Source organism: Carex rostrata, chromosome 1 (assembly GCF_964058835.1).
Source record: "Carex rostrata chromosome 1, lpCarRost1.2, whole genome shotgun sequence".
Lineage (NCBI taxonomy): Eukaryota > Viridiplantae > Streptophyta > Magnoliopsida > Poales > Cyperaceae > Carex > Carex rostrata.
Window position 1 is genome coordinate 9072818 of NC_135918.1, and position 24368 is coordinate 9097185.

General features: G+C 38.8%; 3 protein-coding genes and 1 long non-coding RNA gene across 6 annotated transcripts; 1 reads left to right on the forward strand and 3 right to left on the reverse strand.

Moving 5' to 3' along the window:
* Positions 1 to 695: 695 nt before the first annotated feature.
* Positions 696 to 2583, reverse strand: LOC144565855 (uncharacterized). 3 transcript variants are annotated; one of them, XR_013515039.1, is made up of 4 exons: positions 2216 to 2583; positions 1932 to 2007; positions 1780 to 1851; positions 696 to 1332 (listed from the first exon to the last, which is right to left on the reverse strand). It is a non-coding gene; the product is annotated as an uncharacterized LOC144565855 (long non-coding RNA). The 3 variants fall into 3 exon arrangements; XR_013515051.1 differs by lacking the exon at positions 1780 to 1851 and having other exon boundaries at positions 1921 to 2007; positions 2216 to 2581; XR_013515048.1 differs by lacking the exon at positions 1932 to 2007 and having other exon boundaries at positions 2216 to 2573.
* Positions 2584 to 2717: 134 nt separating this feature from the next.
* On the reverse strand, positions 2718 to 10186 carry LOC144555474 (uncharacterized). The gene is made up of 3 exons (XM_078303856.1): positions 9772 to 10186; positions 9526 to 9687; positions 2718 to 2858 (listed from the first exon to the last, which is right to left on the reverse strand). Exons 1-3 carry the CDS (start codon positions 10018 to 10020, stop codon positions 2718 to 2720), a joined length of 552 nt encoding a protein of 183 aa, XP_078159982.1. The 5' UTR covers positions 10021 to 10186.
* Positions 10187 to 12427: 2241 nt separating this feature from the next.
* On the forward strand, positions 12428 to 17251 carry LOC144556714 (putative receptor-like protein kinase At5g18500). The gene is made up of 8 exons (XM_078305116.1): positions 12428 to 12619; positions 13158 to 13780; positions 14330 to 14434; positions 14582 to 14704; positions 15043 to 15213; positions 15432 to 15561; positions 15762 to 15971; positions 16867 to 17251. Exons 2-8 carry the CDS (start codon positions 13194 to 13196, stop codon positions 16984 to 16986), a joined length of 1446 nt encoding a protein of 481 aa, XP_078161242.1. The 5' UTR covers positions 12428 to 12619; positions 13158 to 13193; the 3' UTR covers positions 16987 to 17251.
* Positions 17252 to 17615: 364 nt separating this feature from the next.
* LOC144556721 (pto-interacting protein 1-like) lies at positions 17616 to 23822 on the reverse strand. The gene is made up of 9 exons (XM_078305129.1): positions 23661 to 23822; positions 22993 to 23044; positions 22458 to 22508; positions 21806 to 22056; positions 21109 to 21235; positions 20008 to 20281; positions 19643 to 19775; positions 18635 to 18721; positions 17616 to 18035 (listed from the first exon to the last, which is right to left on the reverse strand). Exons 2-9 carry the CDS (start codon positions 23024 to 23026, stop codon positions 17901 to 17903), a joined length of 1092 nt encoding a protein of 363 aa, XP_078161255.1. The 5' UTR covers positions 23027 to 23044; positions 23661 to 23822; the 3' UTR covers positions 17616 to 17900.
* Positions 23823 to 24368: the final 546 nt, after the last annotated feature.

The following is a 24368-nucleotide window of genomic DNA, read 5'->3' on the forward strand; positions in this document are numbered from 1 at the left end:
TGCACGCAATTCATGATTGATTTGTGTGTTTCCTTCTTTTTCCCAACAATTTTTCAAAAGATTTGCTAAAGTAGAAGCATTTACCTTAACTAGTAAGTGCCAGCCACGCGTTGCCGTGAAAATTAAAAATATGTTTTGATCATTTTCTTTAAATGTGACGTTTGTACTTTAATAAATATTTTGTTAAATTTAATTATCTTATTTTGAATTTATACTGTTGCATGTGATTTATTAATTATCTCACATATATGCTGTTTTTTTTTTACTTCTTTTCTTGTGGTTAATCGTGACAGAAAGTCACCATTAAATTTAACAAAGAAATTACATAAATATTAAATGTAATTACATAGATAAATAAGGAGACACGTTGTAAACATTCCCAAGTTTTTTCCTTTTTTTTGTTTGCATTCAAATGACCGTAAGCTTACATTTATTTTGAGATACACATGTTTGATTGTAAATATAAAGATTCCCTAAAATTTATTTAAAAGCTATCCTTAAACAACGGCGGATATGTAAACCCCTTATAATCCCACAATTTGTTGTCAGTGTATAAGCCGCACTTTGATATCCTCGTTCTCAACCTTTGGGTCAGATTTAATTATTTAAGGAGACCTGCTATTGAAGCCATGCTCTAGGATCCGATTAATTTAAATGTCTTCTCTTAAACTAAACCAATTACTACATAAAAATCATAAGCAGCGAAACAAAGAGATTATTATCACCATATATAATAAACTGCAATGCCAATACGTGTAAACCAAAGTGAACTAACATTACAGAAAAAACTAAAAGAAAGGGAAATTCAACAATACCATCAGGATCTTCTCCAGGGTCATCTGATCCGATGTCACTCGGTGTTGTGTCAACGATAAATTGATCGAAACTACCAGCAAAAGAAGAACGGACGCATATGCCAATGGAGGGAATCAAGCTGGCAATTACTGGACCTTCAATCTCCCATTCATTTCCACTCTAACTTACTATATAAAGGGCAAATTGTTTAACTACAAAATTCCAATTATTGAAAACTGTAATAGGTTGTTCTTACCAGATCTTTTGGTGGTAGGCATTGTAGTTGCAAGGCCTATAGAACTCTCCCATGTTGTCTGAGATTGCGCCACCTCAACACGAAAACGACCACACCAATGCTGAGTAACACAGGAAAGCATGAAGAAACTGTTATCACGGCAATTATCCAAGTGTTCAGTTTCTGGGATTTGGAAGTATCCCCAACGTCTGTTGTATGTGGCTGCTGGTTAATGCCTCTACTGCTGGTGGGACCCGCTCCTATGGACGGCTCTGATAAACTTGGTGGAGATGATGGAAGTCCTGTCATGGCAAAAATAGATGTTATCCTGAGGAATCCAGATGCATTATTTCCACAAGTTTATTTACATCTAAGCTTCCTTTAATCTGATTTAATATTAGATTAACACTTTGAAACCTATCAAAATAGGTCTCAAATTTATTTGTAGCTTGTAAAATACTCAATTGTTAAAGTAGGCTACACTATCACATTACCCACTCCAACAGACACATCAATCATTACTATGCTGAATGAATAATTTGTGAGGATGACAGTACCAAAATATGCTGGGTAAAATTTTGTGTTAACATCATAAACACAACAATCTTTGCTCAGCACAATCATATTAAGAAACCATTCAAGATAATATATCACTATATATTCCTACAAAACAACTGAAGAAACCTGAACAAGGGCACAACATATCTCTCCAGAATACCAGCAAAGTGGCACGGATCAAAAAGACATACTTGGGTACTCAACCGAAACCATCGCATAATCCCCAAAAACAGAAGAAGAAATGGAAACCGCTTCTGCCAAAACTGAAATTTTATTAAATTAAATGCAGATAATTAGGACAAAAAAATAAGCACAAAGCATACCGAAATTACCCCTGATATACCATTTCTCACTCAATACACTTCATTTTTTCAGACATCATAGCACCAATCTGCCTTGATCTACTTATAGCATCCGAACTACAACAACATTTAGAAACAAAATTGTTGATTTAATTTCTATTTTCATAGAAAAAGAAGTAATCACCATGGCTATACAAGAAACGAAGGATCTAAGGAAACCCTAACCTGATTTGAGCAAAATTAAAAGGGGAAAGAGGGGGGTTTCATGCAAACATATCGCACAAAAATCGCGTAAGAAAACATAACACATAGGGAGTAAACTAACCTGATGGAAGAGCGAGGCAGATCGGCTGTGAGGGCGGGACTGGTGGCTTCGTGGCGGAGGACTGATAGCGGAGGCAGATCAGATCGGTGGTGGGGCATGACTGGAGGCAAAAAGAGAAGGAGAAGAGAAGTGAAAGAGAGGGAGAGAGAGCGGCATCTAGATTTACGCATCTGGCAGCGAAGGTTTAGGCATCGGGCGCGATGCAAACGGAGAAGGGAGAAAAGAAGATTCAGAAGAGAGAAAAGAGGATGCGGCGCCAGCCGAGAGAAGAGAAAAAATATTTCGGAAGAAGATCCGCTTCGCGTGTAAGGGAAGAGGATTCGCGAGGAAGGGAGAAACCGTGTGGTTTTGTATGTAGCACGTTGGGTTATAATTAATTTCAAACTTGTACACAAATAGATACATAGAATACATATATAATATCTCATATTTAACACAATGATTTAGAATAGTTGGATCTGATAAATGAAAGGCTGAGATCGTCTCTGGACAGATACACCATTCAGTCCCTTTTATACCAAGGTGCTATTATAGGAGTCCTGATTGAGGATTGTAGCTCCTTGAAAAGTTCCAGGAAAGCAAGGTCAGCACTATATGTCGAGAAAAAACAGTAATAATCACCTGTCATTTCTTCAATGTCATACTGAAAAAAGGTGAACAGGAAACGGACGGGAATTATTGCTAATATCCCTTATACATATCATATGGAGCTATTTTTTGTTCTCCTACAATTACTAATTATATTATAGCACGACTTTTAAAATTCTGCTTCGATCAAAATGGAAGTTTTCTATTCCATTTCAGTTTTGTTCTGTACTTTTAAGGGAAGAGTAAGTTTTGATGGAGAGATGTTTGGTTCAAACATAGAGAGGAGTCTCGATCAGCGTTTGAATAAGATCTTCTATACTATATTCTAAAGCAAGAAGGACCTTAAAAGAAAAGTATTAGGGCCGGCACAACAAGCAAGACTCCTACTAGTTGTTTAAGACGCACACACTCAATGGGAGAATTAAAATTGGGATTATGTACGATGACCATTGAAATGTTTGGAATTTGTAGGTCATGGTTGGTTCATTCACAATGGGCCTACCAATACTGACAACCTCTGTTCCCCCACAGATGCCAAGATGGGGATTATCTCGGTATGAACATCCGTCATCACCACATCTGACGGAACCTCTTCATTCTCGGGACTAGCAGGGCCTCCACCAACGAGTAAGACCGTCTCGGCTTTTTCCGCCGACACTCCTTCGTCAGCCCCCGTTAGTATGACTTCACTTGCTTCCTCCACCGCGCTGGTTTTCAGTTTTTTTCGCGTCCTCTCGGCATCTGATGTCTCCGGTGCTCCCTGCTCCACCTTCGCAGGTTTAGGCTTCGCTGTCGGCCCCCTTTTTTCGAGCAAGGCGATCGGCTCGCTAGCAGCTTTTGTACCTTTGTAGCTGAACGACATGATGCGTTTTTCTCCTGCAAAAAATACAAACATAACACGAATAAGGGCAAGTCGATCGGAATATAGTGGGGAAAGGGGCGAAAATATACCAATCAACTGTAACAATCTCTCCGCTGCTAGCTCGTCCGCTGCGCTCAATTTATAGCCTGATAAGTTGGGATACTTGTCGGCTTCCAAGCATAGCCACGTGACGCGCAGATCCTTCAATGAAGGGACGTCCCGGTAACCCGACACATAAACCCAACATCTGTTCCAGTCCGTAATTTTCTTCAGCGAAGGGGTATTCTCAATATCGAACAATGTATATTCTGTTTTCTTCTTGACATTTAACCAGTCCTTCGATCTGCACAAGTTAAAAAACTTCGAAAACAACGCCACTGTCGGCTGGTAACCCTTGAAGACATCTCCGAAATCTGAGAAAATTCTGTCAAAGCTAGACAAGTAGCACCACCCAGACGCTGTAATTTGGGCCGGCGTCAGGTTCACAGTCTTCAAAAATGATGCCAAGAAGTCAGACAAAGGGAGCTTAAATCCACATTTCGGCATCTGCCAATACAGGCACAAGCCTTTTGCCCAATCGTGTGCACGATCCGTCTCGGTAGATTTCACAAACCCCAAACGGTCAATGGGGATTTCGTCTCGATTGCCCTTCGACACTAACTCTGTGTAAAATGTGTCCTCCCAATATGATGGTTGTTTCTTTGGACAATACGACTTCGTCTCACCAATATGTGGCCACAGTCTCTTCTCGCCCAAGTCATACACCGTATCTGGCGCCCGCAAAACGAGATCTTCATCTTTTATCACCTTCTTCCGCTTACGTTTCTCTGCTTGGATAGTCAAGTTTGACTTCTTCCGTTTCTTCCCCCGTGCGCCATCTTTCATGGGAGAGACCACCTCGCTTTGTGGTTCCCTCTCTCGTGACAAAAGGCTCGACGCCGAGGGCCCTTGCTCCTGCTCACCCAAATGTGATCCCGACGCCGCGTCCTCTGAAGGAGTCCTGTCATCGCCAGTTGTATAATATTGAGGGTTAGATGGGGATAACGAATCCCTTACGTCTCCTCTCGACATCGTATCAAGAATTTGTTCAAACCTGAGTTGAAGAGGAGAGACAATGTTAGGAAGTTCAAACCCAGACTCCACCACGCTCCAATTAATATCTTCCAGAGGACATGTTAAGACGTCCACCACACTGACAGCCCCTGCGGTACCTGTAACCTCACCTATGTCCGGCATTTGATTCATTACTCTTTCTACAGGTTTTTCCCCCGACATCCCAGACAACCTACGAAACGTTCCATATGTCAGTTGTTATTTAGGACCACTAAAGACTGCCAACACACAGTGCATGCCGATGTCTTACCCAAGCGTGCTGATCTGACTATGCATTTTTAGATATGTATATACGAGACACCGTCTCGTAAAGTATAATGATTCCACTACAATTCATACAAAGTTATTACGAGACGATAGCGTCCCCCAAGATGAATTTTTACCTTTTTTCAATTGACGAAGTGTGTTGATGACTTCGGAAACGAAGCTTTCTTTGAGCAAAGTCACAAGTTACCTTTCTGAACACGGTAAATGAAAATGCGATACGGCGTTACTGTATCGACCGCGCTTATATAGGCGCTCGTAGTCTGACGTAAACAGTTTGTCGGTGCCACATAGTCAAGATTTTCCCACGAATCGCCCCTGCGTACGCCTTTTCAACGGTGCGTAAAAAATCGTAGACTTCAGCAAAACGGTCTCCAACCGTCGCGTCCGATCACGTACTCCGAGGCAAGCGTATATATATACCTAGTTTTTACCGTCACGTGGCAAGACTGGCGTACACGCGATGGACCTGACCAAACCAAACGCGACCGGAACGATAGCAAACCACCCGGTACTTCGGTATCGAACATCCAATGATCCCACCAAGACAGCCTTGGCAGCAGAGGCCACACACCAATTTTTTGGCCAACCCCGAAGCGACGCTATCACCCCTGGCCAGTTTTCCTCAACAACTGTCTCGCCCTCGGAAGTACTCGACACGTCAACTAATGGATTGGCCCTGGACCTCTGTCCCGTCTGCGACACCCGTGATCATACATCACGCATGTTCACCTGCGACAGCTGCGAAGAAAGCTTCCACCCCAAGTGTGTCTCTCGGCGCCTTCCCAAAAGCACTCAAGACCGCCGCTTCCGAAGTTATATGTGCCCCACCTGCGCCAAGCAGCAACATCTCTTTTTAGGGTAGGATTAGTAGGAATACCATCATATCCTACATGATTATGTCTGATGTCGGTTGTAATGAATATTTTTACATCAATTACGCTATGTCATGTATGAAACCTACCTATCTCATAAAGTACCAACCATATGTTTGTCTCGATCGCCCCAGGCATTTGTCTCGACTGATGTCATTAATACCTCCTGACTGGTAGTCAGTAGCATTTATTACGGCATAACTTATAAATACAACAGTCGCCTTTCCATTTTCGATCTGTCGCCCTATCTGTGCAAACTATACGCATCCTGGTAGTTCAAGCCCACCACTTCCTTATCATGGCCTCTCTCACACAGATACAAAACAACACACCACCCGACACTACCAAGGGACCAATGCCCCTTCCTACTAACCCTACGGTTCCCGATACCCGTTCACATATATTGTCCACGGAGTCGCTCCCGGAACACCCCCCGACACAGCTACTGAACACAACACAATGTTCAACCCGCATCGAAACAACTGACATCTTGAACACCATTCCCCAATCACACCTCCAGCGGTTACTCGAGGAGGCCTCCGCCGAAGATGTCAAGGAACTGCTATTATCCAATGACCCTGTTGACAAAAAACTCCTCGACATCTGGATTCACATGGATGATTTTTCCCTCCATGATGAAGACGAGGATGACGCCAGCGACGAGGATAACACCACAGGCACGACAAAACATGTCATCCACCTCGACCACACCATCACCATCCCGGCCTTTTTACTTACTCAAACGGAGGATGAAGATGATGAGCCCAGTCCCAATGACTTCCCGCCCCCCGACAGTGATGTTGACAGTTCTGATCGCGACGGCTCTATCTGCTCCGACTTGGCCGCCTGTCACCTTCTCACAGATGAGTCAGACGAGGCGAGTTACAGTGAAGACTCCGAAGATGACGACTTCACCGAATAACTCCGCCCTCTTATATATTTTCGTTTCAACAACATTACCACCATAAGTAGTCGTCGCAAGTCGTTTTGCCCACCATCTTTTGTTGTTTCATGAATTTGTTAACATTTATCTTGTGTTTCTCTGCATGAAGGGTACGCGGAACATATTTTAAAATGCTGCCCGATTTAATTATTATAACTTGTTACCTTTTGCTGAACTCGTCACGTCACTCACACTCCGGTGTTCTAATGTACTCAATCCCTTTCACATCGTCACAGTATCATACGGCAACGTGGGGCCTACCAGTGCCAGTAAATTTCGCTATAAATACACCCACAAACATCATAGAAAGGACCGACCAGAAACATCACAAACATGCCTCCCAAATATTTCAAGCGTATTGCTTACAAAAGCAAAAAACCCCGTCTCGCCAGAGGTGAATCCAGTAACCCACCCGTTCCACAACAAGTACACCCCATGCGCACGTTCACCCCGGAGGAGTGGCACCACCTCGCCCGACGGTTCTCCGCATCGGAAATCTACTGGTTCATGCACAATAACGAGACCAAAATTGGCGACTTCATTGACCGGGTCTTAGCGGAAGAAGCTGCCCGGCCTCCCACACCTAGAAAAGCCCTCGATGACCACCATTTCGACGATCTCCTCCGAGATAACTATCAGCCGCCGACCGACGATGAGACGGAGGACGAAACCGTCTCTATTCGCCACTGCATCACATGCAACAATTTCGGCCACAAGGATGATATGGTCAGGTGCCGCAAGTGCGGGTATTGGTACCACACTTGGTGTGCCGACGAGCCCGAACGAGACGGCCGCAAAGATCCATACTTCAGTTTCTGGCTCTGCCCACAATGCAAACCCGACCCTAAAATAGACCCCGGCTATGAATTCACTTACAGGTCCAAGGCCGCCATCGAACAGGATGACCACTACGAGGATACAGACTCCGAGATGGAACCTGACTACAAGATCCCGGCTTAACAAGATGTGCCCTTTCCGCCTAAGCGTTCCACACCGACGCCAGAAACGTTTCGTCGCAAGCCTTTCTAGTTTCCAACTTTAGTTTTCCTTACTTTGCATTAATGTTTCAATGACTGTTTTCCGATAATTTTTAGTATTGTTGCCTATGGATTGATATTGTTCCGCATTATTTACATGTCCAGTCCACTCGCTACTCGCATTATGTAATTTCACCATACGACATTTGATCGACTTACTGACCAAGTACCTATATTCTCGATAAAGTAATATCAAATAACCAAACGATGAAAACGACATGTATTGCAGAATTTTACGCTAATCGTTTCGCAAAAAAAAAAAAAAAAAAAAAAAAAAAAAAAAAAAAACAGCTATAGTGCTAACAAAGAGGCTCGACGTAACGACCGACACCCATAGTGCTAACAAACAGCTATATATAACAAGCCACACGGTGGAATAGGACCCTCTCATCCGCCTCTACCAAATATCTAATCTTAAAACATGAACGACGATCCAACTCCATCACAAGCGAGACACATGAAAATAGCCAGCGACACGCATCGCCTACAAGAGAAAGTTGACTTTTGCCCGAAGTGCCAAAAATTCGGCAAGCGACACCAGATGTTCACATGCATGGAGTGTATAGAAGCATTTCACCCACCCTGCATCTCAGACTATCCACCAAAAACACACGAAGACTGGAGGTTTAAGTATTTTACATGTCCAGCGTGCGCTATCGAGAAATACAGACGAGAAACATACCCAAAGAAGCGCCCGCAACTGTGGCATTCTGATTCCGACTAAAGGACACACACAACGGTCTCGCAAGACAATGAACAACAGTCTCGCTTAGTTATAATATCTCATGTATCATCCAAAATCTATTATAAGTCATGTCACGAGATGTACTAGAAACTCATTTAAAATTATGCTATCTTATGACCCGCTTTTTCTGATGAATTGCAAAGAACTTAGTCTCCGACAGGTATACAACGTCGATATAGATGACATTTTCAAGCCAAAATGCCTCTCGCTCGGATGCTCCTTACTCGAATGCATCTCGGCTTGGGGGGCTAATGATAGGCCCATGTACACAAGGCCTTAGAAGAATGGATTTGGGTCATGAATAACCCGGTCTCGGATTCCGGAATGGGCCAGGCCGGGACTAAGAATAAGACCCTCATCTCCAGTCAAGCCTGCTCGGCATAACCAAGGCCCGAGACCTATCCAGGGCAGTCCCAAACGAAGCTAGACGAGCCCAAAACTGACCCGGTCGGAAGGCCTCTTCGGCTGGCTCACCCTATGGGCGTCCGCAGGGACGCCACGAAGAACGATATGCGGACTCTGACAATTCTGACAACGCGGAATGATTGTCAGAGAATAATCTATATAAGCCCCAAATCCCGAGGTATTAGGGGCTGAACCTTTGGACAATTAAAGGTACCAACAGGTTAGAGTACGAGTACCTCCATAATTACCCCAAGTTCCCATCGCGAGACTCGTACCAAGCTCTTCGGGGTTGGGACGAGTCGAGCTGCCGAAACCACCAAACCCTTACGGTCTCGTTCTCCGGGACTTGATCCGTATCAAATACCAACCAATTCTAGGGAGCAATGGATGAATTTTGAACCCACTATACTAAAACAAACAGAATAGGCCACTAAATGAGGTAACCACATGAACCAAAGGAGTTGAGAAGTGTAATTACAAAATCTCCAACATATAGGCGTTGGTAGTTGTCATAAGGGCCCGGATTTGGGCGCAGGATCCATCCCTTGTTTGTGAACTCAGGGTTAGATTTTATACTACAGGCAAGATCATCTTGGAAAGATTGAATCTTTTTTGCAGCATCCTCTTGCCCTTTAGAAATCTAAAAAATCAATAAAGCAAAATATTTATCTATCTGGTGACTGACTGAGAATTGATAAGGAAGGAAGGAGGGGAAGTGACTCACAAGATAAAGCTTAATTTCATCGATTTTGCATTTGTTCTTCAAAATGTGCAGGCTTTCCCTCCATTTTGTCAAGGGATCTTCCAAGCTATCACCATAATGATCGCAGAATTCGTCGAACGTACGAAAAGATGAATACTCACCACTTTCAGTGTCCGCTTTTGCTTTCTTCGACGCCTCCAAACCCGAGCCAGAGTCCGAACCGATCTCCTCACACGCCCTCTTAATCGGAAGCTCAAGGGTCGTCTCCATTAAATCCTCTCTACTAGACTACTACTAGTATCGTACCTGTCTCCCTCTCTTTCTCTCTTTCTGTGACGATCTTAATTAAGACACAGTCAGAGATGAGAAATAACAAGTAATTAACAATCGAATTATTTTATTGAAATGGAAGGAATTTATAGCTGTTGCTACCCTCTTTGACAATTTATCTCAATTTAGAATGAAATTACGTACGTAATCCATTTGGCTAATCTAATTTGCTTTATATAGGCGATGAGATTCTCAAGGGAATTTGCTTTACATGGTTTGGTCATGTCTGAATTGCAAACTTGCACAAGCCGGTCAAAAAAAAAAGAGAAATTTAGATATATACCCATCATAACTTCATCAATTAGATATTTGCCCATCAAAAATATAAAATTAGTTATTTACCCATCCAAATTCACTTATATTATTAATATACCCATTTGTTGATTTAATCAATTTAAAATACAGATTAATATAAACAAAATAATAAAATGACTCTTTTGCCCTTCCCTTCTCTTGATGAATTACTGGTCCCTTCATTTTTTCTCTTTCCCTGCAACTTCCTTTTGTGATTCCTACTCTCTCTCAACTTCTTGCACAGTACTCTCCTCCAAGATCTTGCTATAAACCAGATGATGTCTTGTAGACCGTGAAATAATCATCCAATAAGTGTTTAGAAAGTCAAGTTTCATCTCTTGTTGTATTGATCGATGGTCCATGGTAAAAAGGAACAAAAGTACCAACTCGTAAGAAGTTGAAGTTTATGGGAAACATAAAAGGGTCATTAGTCAATGGTTTAGGATATTTTCATCTTGACAATTCAAATTCTGATATTTTCATACTAATTAGGATGACATGTATGAATATGTGATGAACACAACATTAAAATTTATTTGTGCCATAAAATTGATTTGTACCAGTATGATAGCAAAATTTTGAATTTCATTATAACCTTTTGTTCATTTAAAAGAATCAGAACTGATACTCCTAATTTTTCATGCCAGTGTTAACCCTGATATTTCGAAACAATACTGCGTTGATACTCCTATTTTTTTTTTTTTTTTTGTAAATATACATTCCTCGTTTTCAATTATGAGAATTTATAATTTAAGTTATATCAATGAATCCTTAATTTAGAGTCAACGTATCTTTCATTATACAATTAACAAGAAAATACTTTAGTTTGTTTGGTGAGTTGTATCCATTCTTAAGAGATATATCCAGCTTTCAAAATTTAGATCAACGTATCATGATTCATGACCCACTCTTGAAAGATATATCTAATGTAATTCCATTAATCTTCTTTTAATTCCAGCATGAATTTATAGCTACATGTTCAAAGTTAAAACATAATCTACAAATTGAAAAGATAATCTCCATAGAAATTGCAAGTACAATACCGCTTTAAACAATGTTATAGGGAATCAATATTCATCTACTTTTATAAATAGATCCCATGTCACCAAAAGAACTGAGAGAGAGAGAGAGAGAGAGAATAGAACTTAGTGTGGAACGGAGGTGCTGGAAAATTAAGAAAGAGAACGGTGAAGATGTTGAAAATTTGAGATTGATAATCAAAGAAGGAGAGAGGGAGAGAGACCGTTAAAAGGTAAGGGTAAAAAAGTCATTTTATTATGTTGTTAATATTAATTAGTATTTTAAATTGATTACAACAACAAATGGGTATATTAATAATATAAGTGAATTTGGATGGGTAAATAACTAATTTTGTGTTTTTTATGGGTAAATATCTAATTGATAAAGTTATGATGGGTATATATCTAAATTTCTCAAAAAAAATAGAAGTGCACTGTTGAGCATCTAGGATATATTTGGTTGGATTGAGAATAATTTTTTTTTTTTAAATAAGTTATTCAAAACAAACTATTCAGCATTTGATTGTATTAAAATAGCAAGAATAGAAAATCGAACTCGTTTGTTTTACTATTCTCATAAAAAATTAAAACAAACTATTTTAATAAGACAGACGTTAATTATATTATTCTTGCTATTTTGAGATTGCCATCAAACATACCCCTAAATAGTGAAGCTCGAAAAAAGATAGCCTTGTGAGAAGGCAATAACAGCGTGTGTTGAGACAAAGTAATGGCTTGGCTTGTGCAAGTTATGAGTTATCCGGCTATTATTTGACCGGTTTGACCATTTTTGGATTTCCGATGTAAAGTTGGATAGGGTTTGAAATTAATTTTTTTTAGATATTAATAAAAATTTCAGAATTAAGCATGCCATATTAAAAAAAATAAGAGTTCATTTCCGGCCGTAAAAATACAGCTAATAGTCAATTTTTAATTTTTAAGGGGCTTTTCTGAATAGTTGTAGAATTTGTTATTCTTCTTACTTCGCACTGATCTCATCTCACATCACATGTACCACTCTCCTTTTTGTCGTTTTCTATTTCTTTCCCTACTCAAACAAGTTACAATCTTCTCTGATCTCTTTTCGAAGCGCCACCAACCGCTTCGCTCTCTCTCTCTCTCTCTCTCTACTTCTCTCTGACATGTCCCGTTAGGGTTTACTCCCCACCCGGGGACCCACATTTGAAGCTTCCGTTCTTCACCAATTGAGATCTCGTTCATTTCAGGTGAATAGTGATGGATTTATTCATGCAATTAAGCGAGAATCAAGTTCAAGTCGGTTTTGTTACGCCTGTCTGTCGCTTGATAATACAACCTCTTAATTGCTTCATTAAATTGATTTATATGCTCTATCAATACTACAAAATTAAAACTTAGGTGAATTGAGTGTACTGTTCAGTCCAGCATGTTAAATTCACGTGCATTATATATTGATTTATAAATTTTTACTTTTTAGTGAATTTTTAAGGTGAATTTGGTTCGTATTTATTTGATTGGATGGTTATGTTATGTTAATGTTATTGAGGTTTTCTAAATCAATTGACAACGCAAAATAGGTAGTTTTGTTATAATCAATGTTTATTAGTGAATACTTTCGTACTAAAATTCAGGGACTATGCTTAAAAGCAAAGCAAACATTCCATACTTATACTTATTAGATCCAATGGTCAAATTAAATATTGAATTTTCTCTCATAAAATGTGTAAAATTCGAACATTTGTAATGCACATTCTAATTTGGTAATTCTTTTATTTTGACATGCAGGATTTCAAGTATTGGAAAGAAGAAAAGAACAAAGAAATGTCATCTCTGAAAGATCACCTCTCTGAATCAACATTTATTGGCCTCAAATTATGGGTCTTAATCACAATTTTAGTTGGTATCTTCATTTTAGCATCATTTCTAATTGTAGTTGTGTGCATCAATTTCCGTCCCAAGAGACGCGTCAGAAGGAGTCCCACTTTGAGCCACCTCATACAAATCCCTCCCATCTCAAAGGAAATAAAAGAGGTACGGGTTGATTTCAACGCGCCAGTGCTGATACCGCATCCAGTAGCACCGAACAGCTCAGACGTGAAAGAAAAGAACTTGAACTGTGATGTTGAAGGAGGTACTGATACAGAGTCTCACTCGGGCTCATTTAGGTCCAATGGAAAAGAAGGTGAAAAGGGTCATGCATACCAGATGCCAGTACAATCTCCTCTTACTGGGTTGCCCGAGATGTCATATCTTGGATGGGGCCACTGGTTCACATTAAGAGATTTAGAGGTGGCAACAAACCAGTTTTCAAAGGAGAATGTGCTTGGAGAAGGCGGGTATGGGGTTGTGTACCAGGGCCAACTCATAAATGGTACGCAAGTTGCTGTCAAGAAGCTTCTAAATAACTTGTAAGTAACATTTTCAAGGTTTCATTCCAAGATTTCGCTGCTGTATCACTATCAGTCAATCTGGCACTTATTCATGGATCCAAATAGCTGCACCAACTATTTTAGTATATTCAGCCTACAGGCAATGGAAGCTAAAAAAATGTTAATATATTTGCAAATAGCACCAATCATGTCTCAATTTTCCAACTAAGGCCAAGTATTCTTTTACCCTGATGGTCGCAATTCTTTCACAAACTAAGTAGTAGTTCTTTTCGCTAAACACATTGAACTACAATCATGAATAATGAATGTAAACGTTGGGTCCCTAGAGCTTATATCATAGATATGGTCAACACACTTTGAAGAAAATAAAGCTAGTCACTTTGCTTGGCTTAACTTGACTTTCGAAGCATAGATTTTATTTGGCAAATAAAGTAGCGTAAAAAAGTCAAGGGCATCAGTAGTGACCATGAAATATCTCGGGTGTTATCTGCAGATAAGGTAATATATGTGGTGCAATATGCAAAAGCATGGTAAACTTATATGAGATGTGAAATTGTGTTATCATAGGGGACAAGCCGAAAAAGAGTTCAGAGTAGAGGTGGAGGCAATAGGCCATGTTCGCCACAAGAATCTGGTGCGCCTACTTGGTTACTGTGTTGAGGGTACTCAAAGGTCACTCCTTTTTTTTTTTATTAAAGAGTAAATGTATTTCTGTGGTCCCCGGTTAAATATCCACGACAACAATATTTTAGTTTGTTATCATTGCTCATCTCTCTGGAATCTTGTTTCTTTAACATCTTTTCAAAACAAAAACTTCAGAATTCTGGTCTACGAGTATGTAAATAATGGAAACCTTGAGCAATGGCTACATGGTGCAATGAGGCACCACGGAGCTCTTACCTGGGAGGCACGGATCAAAATCCTTCTTGGCACCGCAAGAGCGTAAGCATCATTTATTCTGTACTAAGAGACTTCTTTCATTTTGCGTACATGAAATGTTTGCTTTTGCACCCTTAATTCAATGCTTCTGAGCATCAGCTGGTGTGCACCTGTATAAGTTTGCTATACTGCAGTACGGAGAGAGATGAAGAGGAGTAGCTTCATTGGTGTCTGTATAATACTTTAATTAAAAGTTGTGAACCTCTCTTATCCAGTGTACAATTGACCCCATTGACCTGTGACTTTATTATCCCACCATTGCTAATCAGGCCTTGCAAGTACCCATCTTATTGCATCCAGGTAACAGGGCCTTGACGTGTTATTTTCCTTTTGATTTCTAGACTTGCGTATCTGCATGAGGCTATAGAGCCAAAAGTGGTACACCGAGACATCAAATCAAGTAATATTTTGCTAGATGAAGAATTTAATGCGAGAATATCAGATTTTGGTCTGGCCAAGCTACTAGGTGCTGGTAAAAGCCACATCACCACTCGTGTTATGGGCACATTTGGGTCAGTGACTTTCCTTTTACTGTGCAGTATATTCCAGTTGCTATCAATATATTTGTTGGGGGCTGAACATATTAATTCTAATGCCATGTATACAGTGGGGGGGGGGGGGGGGGGGGGGGGGGGTATAAATATACCCAGAAGAACTCAACTTTTGACTGTTTCCTACATGATCTGCTGGCTTATGCTATTTTATTTTATTTTCTTGAAAACAATGGTAGATATGTAGCCCCAGAGTATGCAAATACAGGGCTATTAAATGAAAAGAGCGATGTATACAGTTTTGGTGTTGTTCTTCTGGAAGTTATCACGGGCCGCGATCCTGTTGATTACGGCCGTCCTGAAAATGAGGTACATTACCTTCTTAGTTCTTTCTGTTCTTCTCACTGCATGTTGTTTTCTGAAACTCAAAATTGTTTTCCATACCTGCTGCTATTGATCAAGTCAGACTTTGCCTGACCAGGTGCTGATGGCAGTGGAATTAATTAAATATTTTCTTTTTCCCTGATGTTTTTAAGTTCTGTGATTCTTTTTCCTTGCGGGTGATATAGGTAAATTTGGTGGATTGGTTAAAGGTGATGGTAGCGAGTAGGCGGTCGGATGAGGTGGTGGACTCCACCATAGAAACGAAACCATCTACTAGGGCACTCAAAAGGGCACTTTTGACTGCTTTGAGATGTGTTGATCCAGATGCCGACAAGAGACCAAAAATGGGTCAGGTGGTACGCATGCTTGACGCTGATGAACCTATCCGTCGTTCGGTACGTTCCATTTATGCACATACTAATTTTGTTCTTTTCTTTTTTCCTGTTAATCAACCTGGCTCAGTTCAAAACATTTAATTCATCCCAGCCTACTAGCTACTTTCCTCTGCTTTTCTTTTCTTTTCTTTTGTCCTGTTTTGTGTATTAATTAATCAAGATTAGATTTGCTGTGCTAGCAGAGCTTCGGATTACGATCTGTTCCTGTACATGGAACTATGCTATCAGTAATTTCTGATGAATTTTATTTTAGATCAGTCTGCAAAATGGCCTACACTATCAAGAATATATGTACTCCAACCCACTGTTTTTCTATGTGTCTATCTTATGAGATATATTTGTGTGAATCTTCTGATAGTTAAAGGTGCTAAAAGTTAAAAAAACAAAGCAAAGCATGAATTATTTTTCAATTTCAGCACAAATTTCAGGAATTCACAAAATGGAAATTCATTCCCACAGGAAGAAGCTACTTCATGTAACCCTCCAAAACTTAGAATTTCACAAGTACTGCTGCTTATTGAGATTATCATATGGAAGATATTCTACAATCATGTTTTCATGACCTTGGGTTCCTTATTTTTTTCAAAAGACAAAAAAACTATCCTCCTGTGCTAAAATAATTATAGAGCTAGAGGGGTATGATAAGAACCAGGTTATGTTTTCAATGGTTTTCAAGAATGTGTGGTATTATATTTCATATTTTAGTGTTTTGTAAGGGCAGATGTAAAATGAAGTTATGAATTAATAAGATTCTGCATAAAAATAGGACAATGATTCCCGTTTTGGTTTTAGCACAGCCTTTAGACCAACCTCCCTTTTTTTGTAGTAGAAAAAGATGATGTATTGTGTATTAGTTCTTTATATCTATTTTAATTTCTGTTTAAATATTTTATAGGATCGGAGGCGCCGTCACAATAGGAAAGGGAGCAATGAATTCGACTCTCAGAGAGAGGGTTCAGACACTGACAAGAGCGATAATTCTGATTCGAAACCCACCAGTCAACGGAGAAACTGAGGTGGCAGACTTCCTACGCAATTTGCATTAATGTAACATCTTTATTTGTTTATAATTCTTTTCATTGATGTTTACAACAAATTGCCAGATTCCCATTTAATCATTTTATCTCTTCCTTTTTTTTTTAAATGCCTAGGGTTTGATTTATTCTCGCTTGTTATGTGTGTGTGTATATAGTATTAGGACTTGTAAAGCTATGAAATATGTGGGAACTTGTTTCATTGTTTGTGTATTTAAATTAATAATTATAAAAAAAATACATTTATTGTAAAGGTGTCCAAGCTTTGATTTTTCTCACTGGATTTGAGGCGAGGGAGAGAAAAGGGAGGGAGCTTAAAAGTGTTCTTGAGAGTGATTATTGAGTCCATTTGATTTATCTATCCTACTTCCCAAACTCTCCATGTTTTCAAGCACTAATTATCACAAAAACAAACAAAATACAGAATAAGATAAACAAAGTATATAGTAATAATATAGCTTCACTTGTACATAGTTTCAACACGGAAAGAGAACGCATGCAAACTACCAGTGTTATTGCGTAAGAATTTTGACAAATCTTAGAGGATCCTCTGATATATAACGCATTATTAAATATAATATGTTTTCCCCAACAATCGTCATGCCAAAAATGAAAAGCAAGCAGCAGAAATAAAACAATATACAAAGGGATATAAATACACAGGTGACAGGCGCCATAATATACCATTTCAGCATGATACAGAAACCACAGCCAGCCAATATAACAACCAGAAGTAATTTTACAATTTAGTACTAACCAAGAAAATGACAAGCTGCGAGAAAAACCCAACCCAATCAGGTAAATTTCATTTGAAACTAATTTTGCATAAGGGGAACTCAGCTCACAAATCAACAAATAGGTTATATGTTATTTAAACAATATTTTCATCTTATTTTTAAAGCCCGGCTGCCTCACCACCACGTGTCCCCCCTCTTGGGTTCAGTAAAGGTTGTAGTGCCTTCACAACAATGCTCATGTTGGGACGAAAATCGGCTTCATATTGCACGCACAATGCTGCAACTGCTGCAAACTGTTCACAAGTTTGAGATATTAAAGAAACATTATTAGATCTCAAACTCAGAGAAAGGAGACCAGTTTCTTCCAAGAACAGAGTCTGATACAAGTCACTCCGGGAAGGCCCCACCAGCCTTTTCTTATGGATAGCCTCCTTTGGATGCTGGTAAGAACCTTCCACCAGTAATTTGTAAGAGGGGCTTGCACAGAATCCGCAACAGCAAACACAGGATTCATGGACTGAGAGTGATCAAAATGGAACAAAAAATTCCAACAATAATATGCACATTGCAAACTCAATTGGACATCAGATTCAAATCTGATGCCATAGATGGTAGTGTCACGGGTGCCATTGGGTCTCTGTTTGGTCCATGATGGATAAGCCCCAAATGCCACATAGCAGGGCCGTGTTTCAGTGCCTCAATGGCATCCGGTGTCTTTGCCAACTATGGCAGCAGATTGGAACCCATTGAACAAACATATTGATTTGCAATCGTAAAGTCATATTAGTTCAATTGGAAGGGCTTCGAAAGTAATACAACAAATTGCACCTATTGCAAGGCTATGTAAATGAAACATATAGAACTAAAGTAAGAAATAAAATAAAATAAGTACCTTTGCAACAGATTTGGGAGGATATTCGCCTCCGAGCCTTTGATCAACACATTGCCTTACCTTATCTTCACTAAGCCTTGGTGTGGCCTATTTCAAACCAACACCATATAATTATTCCCTTTAACTAATATTGTATCCTTTTAAAAACTAAAGACAGGTAACTATTTCCAAGATAAAATGTCTCTTGCACTGCAGTTGCTCTGTTCAATTGGGAACTCAAGTATTGCGGAAAATAGAGAACATAAGAAACTAGGTGCTGGCAGAAATGTATAACTTGAATGTAGATGTAGCACACAGGAAAAAGGGATGTGCAATAGAAAGTCTAATTTGGTTTAAAAGAGAAATAAGAAGTGCTTTGTGGTAAGAAATCAATAAACAGAATGAGGTTAGTTATATTGGAAAAGCTTTTCAGTGATACAACAAAGTAACACTCTTTATTGCATCCATTATAAAAGTCTGGACTGATGTGTTTGAAGTCACAAGCAATGCATATGCCATCGACAAATCGACAATTACAATTTTTAGACTGCATTTAGTACAAGATCAAGAAGTGGGAAAATAAACTGTACATTGGAATTAAGTTATGGTCTGCCAAGTATTTTTGTAACATAGAACAACATCAACAATTTGGGTCTTGTCACTTGAAATTTGAAAATTGAATTACTGATGCAAAAAAAAGGTGTTTTACTGACATGTCACAAGAAAGAGTTGTCATTTTGTCATTTTTCTCTTGGAGAAAAAAAATAGACCAGAAAAACTATATATTGGAAAGAGAGTGGTCAGACTGGCCACAAAAAGGATTATCAGTTAGCTTGTGCAGTTATAAAGTATCACTAGCTCTGTATTAGGAACCAAAAACAATGAACCAACTAATATTAAGTTGACTCAGTACAAGCCAGTATACAACCACGTTCATAGATAATCGATGATGATTATTAATGTACATAATAAAAATAATTATTATTACTATTATTTGATAACAACAACAATAATATAGAAACGGCATACCCAGGTGACAAGGCTTTGCTGGCCACGTGGCAATGTGTGGTCCACAGGTTTGCGGCCTGTTAATAGCTCCAAAAGTACAACCCCGAAACTATACACATCACTCTTTGGACTGAGCTGCCCAGTCATTGCATACCTACAATTCCCAATTGAGGCAATTACATACAAGATTATTGTATAAGCATAACTAATTTCTAAAATCATTTTATTCAAATTTCATGTAGTCTTTTGCTTTCATTTTATTTTCTTTGCTTGAAAGCCTCAACTAATAAAGGCTAAAATTGAGAAGTGTTGGCATAATCATAAGGCAAATTTCCGTTAACTTAAAACCACGATTGCAAAGATAAAGAAACTGTTACAAAACATACTCAGGGGCATGATAACCAAATGTGCCAAGGACACGGGTAGAGTGGAGGCGAGCGGCCATGTCAGGAGCCTGGTTCGACAAGTCAAAGTCGGCAATCTTAGCAACGTCGTCCTCAAAAAGTAATATATTGCTCGACTTTATATCTCTGTGTATTACATGTGGTTGTGCCTTCTCATGCAAGTACTCGAGCCCCCGAGCAGCCCCCACAGCAATTTTGACCCGTTGAATCCACGACAAAAGCGGGCCTGGTTGCGCTCCCTTTACACCTTTTCTACCTGATTCAGATAAAAATAATAAGAGAGTAAGAGTAGCTTTACAAAGACTAACCCATAAAAACTTCTTTAATATGATGTACAATTATTTTAATTTAAGCACGCCTCTTTTGTAATATAATTCCTTTCTTGAGTCACTGATATACATTTCTGTTAATTATTATATCTTCCCATAATTCTTTCAACTGATATACGTCAAATATATATTTTTCTCGGTAGCATACTTGCTTATAAAGCTCCAACATCCCTTTACGGTGCTTAGTTTTTGCTGCTGCTTATTAAGCTACTAGCCCTTTTAAATTCATTCTCGAATTATGTCATGTGTACCCATGCAAAACCTCAAATATCAGAGTCCACCCCAACAAGATCACAAATTATCATGCCGACCCATTCAAGACAAGAAATGTGTCATGTATGACCTTTTTAAGCATAGAAATGATACTATTTTCATCTATACTCTTTTGTAATTTCGTCCAAAAGCCTCCTCCAAATCATTTTTATTTGTATAGATAATGGAGAAAGGGAACTACAAGTATAATGAACAGAAATTAGGAGATAAAGTAAGAGCTGTAGGTGATTTTACCATGCTTTATCAGCGCATGGCATATTACACAGTTCTTGTTTTGCACAAGTATAAATAACACTTTAAGGTTTTGTACAGAACAAATTAAAAAACTGTAAAAGGTAATGTGGGAATCAATGCTTATTACTCGGTAAAACTTATGCGTTGCAAATGAAAATCTATGCCACCCATGCCAGAACTATGATAAAGCTTATGAATTCAACCATTCTTCAAAAAAAAAAAATAATAGATATGACAGTAAAAGTACCATGAAGAATGTCATGAAGGGAACCCATTGTAGCAAACTCATAAGCAAGCACCCGTTGGCTTCCATCTACATAATATCCAAGAAGCTCTACCACATTTTCATGTTTCAATCTTGATACCATCGATACCTATTTCACATGTAAAGCAAAACAATAAAATAAAATAAAATATAGCAAGCATCACTGTAGGGGATGGGGGGAGATCCAGAAGCAAATGTGATCTCTCACTTCTCATAGACATGATATGATGCTCAAATATCAGAGGGTGCATTTGGCATTAGCCTAAATCTGATTTACTCTCAGCTTGAGGGACAAAGCCTTCCAGACGCACCACAGCTTAGTCATGTAAATTATTTCAAGTTAGTCTTGGTCAGAGTTCAGGCAGCCATATCTTAGTCCCTCGAACCGGCTTAAGGCTTGGTCTCGTTTGTTATAAAAATGAACATTACAACTTTTTAGGCTAAGCCCTTTGTCACAAACACTATTTGACTTTACTTTGGATTTCCAACTTAACCGCAATGTCTTGTCACATTTTTCAGCATACGCCACGTTCCATGCCAAATGCACCCATAAACTTTTTCCCAAAGAAACCCTCATCTCCATTCATTTTTCCCCGAAGTACCTAAACTAACTCTCTCAAATTTCATACCCTGAGGATAAACATTGCACAAGAAAAATATAGATAAACAAATGATTAACCTGAGCAAGAAATTCCTGATCAGGCTGTTTACTCGTATCGAGTTTCTTTATGGCAGCTTTTCTGCCATTTCTCAGAGCACCATAATACACCCTTGCATACGATCCCTCTCCAATCAAACTCTCATTGCTGTAATTTCGCGTCACCTCTCTTATCTCATCTAGAGACAAAGACGGTACCGCTATTGGCTGCACCCGAGCTGGTGGGCCACCTGGATGTCCTCCTGATGGGCGATTCGGACCACCGTTATATCCTGAGTCATATTCCAAAATGTAAGGAAGGTGTAAACATAAATATCACTTCAGAGATGTAGTTAGATATTAACCAAAAATAGGTTCTATGTGCATCTTCCAAGCAAATTATAATGAATATCTTTATTCTTTTGTATTTGTTATAATTTGGGATTTTTTTTTATTATTTTATCATTTTAAAAGTGGTCTTTCAATTTGGTTGTTTCTTACATGCTACAGGGTACATGTGAAGCAATGAGTCACAATTTGATCCCAGCCTTTTCAACAACTCTTCAATGTTTTTTTTCTTCTCGGCATATTAGGCCTACTTATTGTCTACTTCACTCGCTGTTTTACACAGTTCTTTTATTTTTCTTTTGGTTCTTGCTGTATGTACGCAATTGTGCAAAACAACATAAATTACCAGGATTATGGTCTCGAACCGGCTCGGGTCTCTTCACTCTCTGTGCATCATCTGCGGCACAAACATCCGAATACATAAATATTGAATGAACACAGAATTAATATGAAACAGTACCTGTAGATGCTACAACCAGTTGGAATGGTAAAACCGACACAAATATACCAGATTACCAGACTATCAGTTCTGGGTGCTTTAGTAATATTGTGCTGATTTTAACACTTTACGTCCAGTACCACAGTAGGTGGAGTACTGGTGCATATGCTTATGGTCATGTTTTGTATTGTCAGATGGTTTTGAGTTTTAATGCGACCATATCATATCAACAGATGCAATTCTGGTATCATCTAGAACTGCACTACTTGCATCCAGTACTGGGTAACAGAATTGGTTAGTGTGCAACTGCCTGAACTGAGCAGCCCGGCATAATCTAACTGATGCAATACCATCTGAACTGGAACAGAACCTAAAAGTTTGAAAACATGCGGCAACAGCCAAGTATTACAAATATTTAGAAGAAGGTTAACAGTGATGGTACCATTGTGTTGCTCCTTTGAAGAAAAGCAACCCATAATCCTCTCTCCTTACGCCTACAAAAAAAAAAAAATAAAGGAATGAAATAAAGTAATTTCTCAGTCTTCCCAAAATAATCGATGTGCTGAGCTGGTCCTTGGTGCATCTTAGCAAAGGCTCCTGATAGTTCTCCAGTTTAACCGGTCATTTTGTATGTTAGGCATGAAAATTGGGATGGTTTTACAAGAACATTTTGAGCTATTTGTGCTTTTATGGGTCTTTATCAGAAATTGCTCCTGTATAAGAATTTATTACGTCACTTTCTGCATACAGCCCTGGTTTTAGTTCTACTACAGATCCCATGTGAAAAGCATTTCTTCCTAAAAGGATTACAGAAATGTTATTGAAATGGGAGGATCTAGCTTTAGAAACAATAGCTTTCCTAGCGAAATGTGAAACCATAGGAAATAATCACATCTTCTGCTATAATTCCTCTATTTTATTTTTCTGTTTTGTTTTCTACTCGATATCAAACAAAAAATTGACATCCCTAAGCAGATCACTTAAAATTGAGATCAGGATCTGTGTTTCTCGATCGACAACACCAAACCATTTAGCACGGCTCCCGATAAAGTTTGCAAAACTAAAAAAATTATAAATGAACAACAAAAGAAATCGAGAAAAAACTCCAACCTTTCCCAGACGAGCTGATCCGACGTCTTCTAAGGCGGCGCAGCGGAGAGAGGGAGAGAGGAGATACAGAGAGAGAGAGAGAGAGAGGGGTGGAGGTAGAGAGGAATCGCGCGTTGGGACTTGGCCGTATGCGAAAAGAGAGAAGAATAGCTGGATTTGTCTGATTATTTCTCCCTAGGTAAACTTGTACATACATCCCTGTAAAGTGTAAAAATTATTTAACCTTGAACATTATTTATTTACACTATTAAACATTGACCCTTATGTGGTCAAACTAGACGGCTACCGCATTAAAACATATTTTATTTTATATCCCTGGTATTCATAATTTATTATATTTTATCTTTACCTATAAGTCTATAACAGAAATAAACAAATAACAAGTAATAATTTAAATAAATTCAAACAAATATACTGCTTTAAATTAAAACATATACACGATATATAAAATATAATAAATTTGTATATTTGTTAGTCACGTTGTATAGAAAATATAAATTAGTAATTAAACAATATTACATAGAATTGTTACGGAAATCAATATATGATTTTGTATTCTGAAAGACTAATTATAAACGTCGCGTTAATTAAAAAATAATTAAAAGAACTATTATACATAATTTTGCATTTATGAATTGTATGGAATATTCTTATCTGTGAGCTAATGAAATTTTCTTTATCCATATTTTATTTGATAATTTGATAAGC